Source organism: Taudactylus pleione, unplaced genomic scaffold (genome assembly GCF_031769625.1).
Source record: "Taudactylus pleione unplaced genomic scaffold, aTauple2 ptg000214l, whole genome shotgun sequence".
Taxonomy (NCBI): Eukaryota; Metazoa; Chordata; class Amphibia; order Anura; family Myobatrachidae; genus Taudactylus; species Taudactylus pleione.
The window spans coordinates 9,072,285-9,079,912 of record NW_028284616.1 but is presented as its reverse complement, the minus strand read 5'-3'; the positions used below and the strand labels follow the sequence as shown (position 1 = coordinate 9,079,912).

At 46.4% G+C, this 7,628-nt stretch overlaps 1 protein-coding gene across 1 annotated transcript in view; it reads right to left on the bottom strand.

Moving 5' to 3' along the window:
• Positions 1-6,035: 6,035 nt before the first annotated feature.
• LOC148517585 (uncharacterized) overlaps positions 6,036-7,628 on the bottom strand; it is a 51,154-nt gene continuing 49,561 nt past the window's right edge. The window contains exon 2 of the mRNA XM_088478395.1: positions 6,036-7,215. Within this exon, the coding sequence (XP_088334521.1) occupies positions 6,036-7,215 (1,180 nt within the window). The remainder of the gene's footprint in view (positions 7,216-7,628) is intronic.

The following is a 7,628-nucleotide window of genomic DNA, read 5'->3' as shown; positions in this document are numbered from 1 at the left end:
GACTTGCCTTCCTCAACACAGCCAGAGGCATTAACCCTATAGTGCAAAAGCTACCTTACAATCTGCAGGACCAATAACTCATCCATGGTTCCAAATATAAGCAGCGGTACAACATGCCATTTCCACCATTCTATGTTTTTGTAGACTTTGTGCACCAACAAGCTAAGACCAGGAATGATCCTAGTTTTGCCTTTACACTAGCTCAACCCCTATTCTACCTAACCCCCGCAAAATTTCAGTCGCAGTTCACAAGACTAATGTGCATTATACAGATTCTTCCCACAGGTCTACCTATTCTACTCGTCAAGAGAACAAATTTAAAGATCCTGCCAAGTAGTGTCCCTGCATAAAAAACCGCATCCTCTCCTGAAATGCAGAGCCTTCAGAGAAAAGTCCCTGGAGAACCGCAAAGCATTCCTAATAGAAAACGGCATCTGCTACAAGTGCTGCTCTTCTACGACCCACCTTGCCAAGGATTGTAAGGTTAGTGTTAACTGCATAGAATGTCACAACACAGAGCACACTACAGCTCTACACCCTGGACCTTTCCCATTGACTTTACAACACAGTTACGGTGACACAGAGCATAGCGGGGAGCTCAGTGTGGAGCAAGGAGACACTACTGCAGTCATACCAGAGATAACTTCACAATGTACAGAAGTCTGCAAAGACACTATTAGTGGCAAATCTTGCTCCAAAATCTGTTTAGTCAGAGTCTATCCTAATGGCCAACCAGAGAAAGCCGTCAAACTTTATGCAATCCTAGATGATCAAAGTAATAAGTCTCTAGCCAGATCAACCTTCTTTGAGACCTTTAATATCAAAGGACCTAGCACTCCATACTCCTTAAGGACTTGTGCAGGGAGTTTCGAGACAATGGGGAGAAGAGCAATCGGCTATCAAGTCGAGTCCATAGACATAAAGACATGCCTTCCCTTACCCACTATCACTGAATGCAATGAGATCCTTGATAATAGGTCTGAAATCCCTACACAAGACGCAGCTATCCATCATGCACATTTGAAACGTATAGCACATCTGATACCAGAACTGTACCCACTAGCCCAGATAATTCTACTCATTGGGAGAGATATCTTACGAGTCCACAAAGTCAGAAGTCAGATTAACAGTCCACACAATGCTCCTTATGCTCAAAGATTAGACCTAGGATGGGTCATAATAGGAGAAGTATGTCTTGGAAATGTGCATAAACCAGCTACCGTCAACAGCATGCTTACCTGTACTTTAGAAAACTAATTCCCTTCTCTATTTCAACAATGTCACAATCACTTCCTCATAAAGGAACTACCACACTACACTGTCATAGACTCTCCTAGTAACAACCAGCTACCAAGAACATTTGGAGTGCACAGTCTTCCAAAGAACAAAAAGGGATGACCAAGTCGCAATGTCCATAGAGGACAATCTATTCCTGGAAATAATGAAAAAGGGACTAGTCAAAGATGATGCCAACAGTTGGGTTGCACCTCTATTTAAAACACACAGACGGCACCTACCTAACAACAGAGAACAAGTATTTAAAGCCTCTCTTCACTAAAACGTAACTTCCACAGGAAGCCAGAAATGAAAGATCACTTCTATTTTCATGGACAAAATATTTGAGAACAGTCATGCTGAGATAGCTCTCATTCTTAAAGACACAGATGAATGCTGGTACTTACCAATGTTTGGAGTATACCACCCAAAAAAACCAGGTCAGATCAGAATCATGTTTGATTCCAGTGCCAAGTTCGAAGGCATCTCCTTAAAGGATGTTCTCCTGACAGGACCAGACCTTAACAACAAACTCCTTGGAGTACTCATACGTTTCTGCAAGGACTCTATTGCCTTCACAGCTGACATTCAACAAATGTTTCATTGTTTCCACGTGAGGGAAAGTGACAGGAATTTCCTAAGATTCCTTTGGTTCAGAGAACACGACCCCTCTAAAGATATTGCAGAGTATCGCATGACAGTACATATCTGCAGTTGCCATCTACGGACTCAGATGTTCAGATCAAGAGGGTGAGCTAAAGTATGGTTCTGTTGTTAGGCAACTTGTGGGAAAAGATTTCTATGTAGATGACTATTTAAAATCTATGCCAATGGATGAGACAGCAATCAGCCTCCTCAAGAGAGCTCAGGAAATGCTTGCCTGCTCTAATCTCAGGATTCACAAAATAGCTTCCAACAGCAAAAGAGTGATGGAAGCCTTCACTTCTCAAGATCATACCAGTGACTTAAGGGATTTAGATTTAGGAACTGAGGGCCTGATTCAGAGCCGCTCGTAAGCGGCCGCTCGTTTGCTCTGAGCGATGTTCGCACATCTGCGCATGTGTATGGGTCGTAATGTGCATGCGCCAACCAGTCGTTGCGGTAGGAAATCGAGCGCTCGCAAAATAGCGAGTGCCTGCTAATTTGAGTGACAGGATGAGGCGTTTGTGGGTGGTAACAGGGGAAGGTGCTTGAAAACGGGGACTGGTGATCCGAACGCAGGCGTGCCAAATGGTCAAAACGGGCGTTTTAAGGGTTGCATAATTAACAAAGCAGCGTCATCGACCACTTCACTTGGTTGTTTCTTAGCCTGAACTGTTCGCATGATTGTGGTAGGATAAACCTACCACAAGCACTGCGAGCAGTTCAGATGCCTTTCGATGTACTCGATTAATCTAATAAATAGCGGAGATGACGTAGGATGCGAGCGGCCAGGGGGCGTCTTTACAAAATAGTGAGCGCATGTTTCGTTCGCTCGCTCAGACATAGAGGCGTCAACAGACCGCAAAGAGCGAGCGCTCAATTTAAATAGCCGGCCCCTTTTTCTGACCAAGCGAGCGCAAATAGCATCCGGCTCTGAATCAGGCCCAGATTCTCCACCAGCTCAACGTAGCCTTGGACTCTTACGGGACTTAAAATCTGACTCCTTTACCTTCCAAGTAAACAGTGAGGAAAGACCCTACACCCGCAGAGGTGTCTTGTCTGTTATAAACAGCTTGTACGACCCCTTAGGATTTGCTGCTCCTGTCACTATCCAAGGTAAAGCCTTGCTCAGAGACCTAACCTGCGAGTCATCTGACTGGGAAGCGCCACTGTCTCCTCAGAAAAGAGATTTCTGGGAGGAGTGGAAAAGTTCTCTGTCCACCTTAACCAACCTTTATATTACACGTTCATATGCTCCTGTGCCTTCTACAGAAGTACAAAACCAGAGACTATGTGTATTTTCTGTTGCTTCAATCCAAGCAATTGCCGCTGTTGCATATCTTAAAACTGTGGATATTAGAGGTATCAGTGTCGTATTGGGTTTGTCATGGGCAAAGCAAAATTAGCACCACTTCCAGAGCATACCATACCCAGGCTAGAACTTTGTGTTGCAGTGCTAGCTGTGACAACGATCCATACCATGATCTCAAATTGTCAACTTGAGCCACACATATTCCAAAGATTCTCAACTTGGAAATCACTGCTTAGAGCAATTACCTGCCTAACTCATACAGCCCGTTCATTGAAACGTGCCACATTTCTAAGAGTGACTGAATGTATAGGTTGGCATCACTGTCAAAATATTTACGCAAGCAAAGAACTACAAATTCGCTCAAACATCGACACTAAAGGTGTAGAGAGATACCTCAGTGAGCAAAGTTGTACATGAACTTTCAACCCGCCTCATTCTTCTCATATGGGAGGTACATGGGAAAGGATGATTGGCATCATAAGCAGAATCCTTGATTCCATATTCCTACAAGTAGGTAGTGCAAGACTTACTCACTAGAGTTTAACAACTTTCATGGCTGAAGTCTCAGCTATCATCAATGCCAGACCTTTGACTTCAGTTTCTAATGACCCAGAAGGTTCACTTCTACTTACTCCTGCTACTCTTCTAACTCAGAAGACCGGGACTATCTATGCTCCTTCTGGAGAGTTCACCAACAAAGACTTATTCAAATGACAATGAAGGCAAGTTCAAAGCCTAGCAAACACCTTTTGGGACAGGTGGAAAAGACAATACATCTCTACCCTGCAGCCAAGGACCAAGTGGCAAGTTGCCAAACCCAACCTAAAACCTGGTGACATTGTGCTTGTCAGAGATTGTCAGTCACAACGTAACGAGTGACCTTTGAGTATTGTCACCAAGACATTCCCGAGCAAGGACGGAAAAGTTTGTAAGGTCAAGATCTGTAAGCAAGGAGAGACTAAGTTGTTTCTCAGACCAGTGTCTGAACTGTTCTTATTGTTACCTACTTAGAGTTTAAATTTGTGGTATCAGCGATACCAGACGGGGAGTGTCATGCCTTCAGCATAGGGTTTGTTATGTTGCACTAATTCACATTAGCAGCCCCACCTAGTGGTCAGGACAGCAGCAGTTTAAATCTGATCCATTTTTACCTTCTTAGCATTCCATAGCAGTCTAGCAATGCATTCTGGGCTAAAGGAGCTGTAAGCAGCCATTTTCCTTTTCACTTGGTCCCAGACAGTCATCATTACATATGCTCAACCTGGTACAGCATCCGATGGTTAGTTCTAAGCTTCAACTGTGCTATAGATCTGCTTAGCCAATTATGTTATGCATGTTAGCTGTACTATGTGACATTGCAGCCTGTACTTTGCATACTGTATGTTTCATGTTGTTTGCATATCCCATGTTATGTATATGTTTGCCTTGCATTCCCTTGTACATATAGTGATCGCTTTTTATTGTTTGTTTACAGTTTTAACACATCACTTGTCATCACTCATCACATCACTTGTCATATCATTACTTATCATTTCCACGCAAGTTCCTCTATCGAATAATAAACTCAGTTCTTCAGATCACATCTGACTGGATTATTGGAAGATAGAGTATTGGTTATGCTGGCTGTTCCAAATTTGTCAGACACTTGGTGCGGGGCAGTACAAGGTTCACCAATGGTTGCTGCGTCTGGAGCCAACCAACGAAACCTACCCCATTCGCAACAAGATAGCGCATCTGCAATCCCATTATCGGCCCCAGGTACATGCTGAGCCCTAATTGCTGCAGGCAATGCCCGAGGAGCCCGTGGCATCCGTGAAAAGTTGAAGGACCGGGCTGCAGACCGACGGAGCCATCCAGAGCCTCTCCTCGTTAAGATCTTGCAAAAAGGCTTTGCATATCAACAGATCCCTGTGCATCTCCTGCGATAACCTACTGAAAAGGTCCCCACGCTTGACCCCGGAGGTAGCCCTCTCCAACTTTCTACAGAAAACTCGGCCGACGGGCATACCCCGACACGCAAAGTGAAACAGGCCCAACAATGACTGAGCCTGCTTGAGTGTAACTTTGCCTGTCGCCAAAGCCAGCAGGATACTATCGCGCAAGCGAGCCACTTTATCCATAGGGAGCCGGCACAAACCCACCCTAGTTTCTATTTCAGTACCTAAATACACAATGACTTCCACAGGGCCCTCGGTCTTATCATGAGCAATCGGTACCCCAAAGCTGTCAAACAACACTATGGCATCGTCCAACAGCTTAGCGCAAAGCGAAGAGCCCGTCGGACTGACCAAGAGAAAATCGTTCAAGTAATGGGCGATGCCTACTGCCCCTGTTGCCCTGACCAAGCACCAATGCAGAAAAGTGCTAAAGCATTCAAAATACGCACAGGAGACCGAGCACCCCATGGCAAGCACTTGTCAATGTAAAAGCCATCATCCAGCTGAAAGCCCATGTATTTGAAAACCGACGTATGAAGCGGAAGTAACCAAAAGGCTGATTCCACATCCAGTTTCCCCATGAAGGCACCGGCACCGAAAGCCCGCACCATATCTAGGGCCAAGTCGAAGGATTGGTAAACAACGCGACAGTGAACTTAGATAGATAGAAGCATTAACCGATGACCCTGACGGGCAAGACAGATGCTGAATCAGCCTGATTTTTTTTATGTACTACTCCCACTGGTGAAAGAAACAAATCCGGAATGGGGGTTGAACGAACGGACCAGCCATCCTTCCCAGAGTGACTTCAAGCATAACCTTTTCGTGCATAACCATTGGCAATTCCCTAGCTGAGCACAGATTCCTAACTACACCCGTGACCACCTGCTGCTAATGGGAAGTGGGAAACCGACTGTAAAACCTGAACATAGAAAAACCTTGTCACGAGCGGGATAAACGCCCAGCCATTCAAACATCACCTCCACTGGGGAGGGAGCCCTACTTAGCTGAGGAAGGTCCAGAGTCACGACCCGAAGTGGTGGCAGCAGCCCCGGACCTGCCCCCACCACTCTCGGTCTACTACAATCCCTGACTGGGTGTGAACCCCCACACCTGATACAAAGATACCGAAACCTGCAACGGGACCCCAGACTGCATTGCCCGTTATTGTAGGCAAAACATTTTCCATGACCAGCTCTGAGACCACTTGATCGAAAAGTGTTACTAACGGACAATGCGCCAGTGCCGACCTGAGGGAAACTGTGACAACCCGAAACATCGGAAGACGCCCTGTTGGGTTGAGTCACATCGACAAAGATCTCAACATTCTTTATCCCAAAGTCTATGACTGCCCGCCCATGCTGCTTCCTTCTAAATTTCTCATCATAGTTTCTCCAAGCGGACTCACGTGAAGAAGTAAAAAGCTCATGGACAAGGTACTTATAATGCACCATGTTCATGTAATCGTCAGGACGTGTCACAAGGTAACACGCAGCAAAGACGTATATGCCGCATAACCAGTTGCGGTACGACCTGTATGACTCCAAAGTCACGTCACCTTTCTTTTTCGCTGCCCCCAGAGCCTTCTTTGCCTTACTCGTGAGAGCAAAGACATTTACATAATGCCCTTTCCGAATCCTTTCCTTCGCCCTAGGGTGGACACCCCTCAGCACGGCTGTGTTCGCACAATGTATGCCATCCGACTGCACATAATCAACAGACAAACTACTACTATTCGACCTACGTCTCTTCTTAGACCTCCGCCTCCTACGCTTTTTACCACCATCATCCGAGGTAGATGAAGAGTATGATGAGGTAGATGACAGGACCACACCCACATCCCTCCTGCTGCTGCGCCTCTTACCACCACGAGATCTAATAAGCCTAGTGCTGCTATTGCTCCCACTGGCATCTGACACAGAGGAGGGAGAGGCTGAAACTAAGGACGATCCCCGCTCCCAATTACTATCCAATGAGGACTCACCAGAAATGTTAGCAACAACCACTGCACCAGATATCCCTGGAGCCTCAGCTACCACCCGATTGCAACTGGGTAGAGAGAATGAGACAAAACCTCTGGCATAGAAACATTGCCATCCATTGTTGCACTATGACTGTTACCTATGCCCAGCAAACCAGCCACTGCCGACGTGACCGCAGAAACGCCTGCGCTATCTCCAACAACCAAGCCGAAGGACCGGCCATGGCCCCGCCACCGGGACCGGTGGTGAGAATGGGGACCAGGGCCGACACAATGGATGCGCACTGTGCTGATACAACCTCCACATTTAACATTCCAGCGGCTTGCGGACCCGCAGTTGTGGACTGCAATGCTGCAGGGTGCCCTCTGCGTTGAGCAGGAGCCTGCTGCACCGCGTCCGCATAAGTCCTCCCAGGGACCAATCCCAATGCTTCTCCTCTACTATTAACTAGAAACCCAGAGTCCCTGAGGCTGTTCTCGC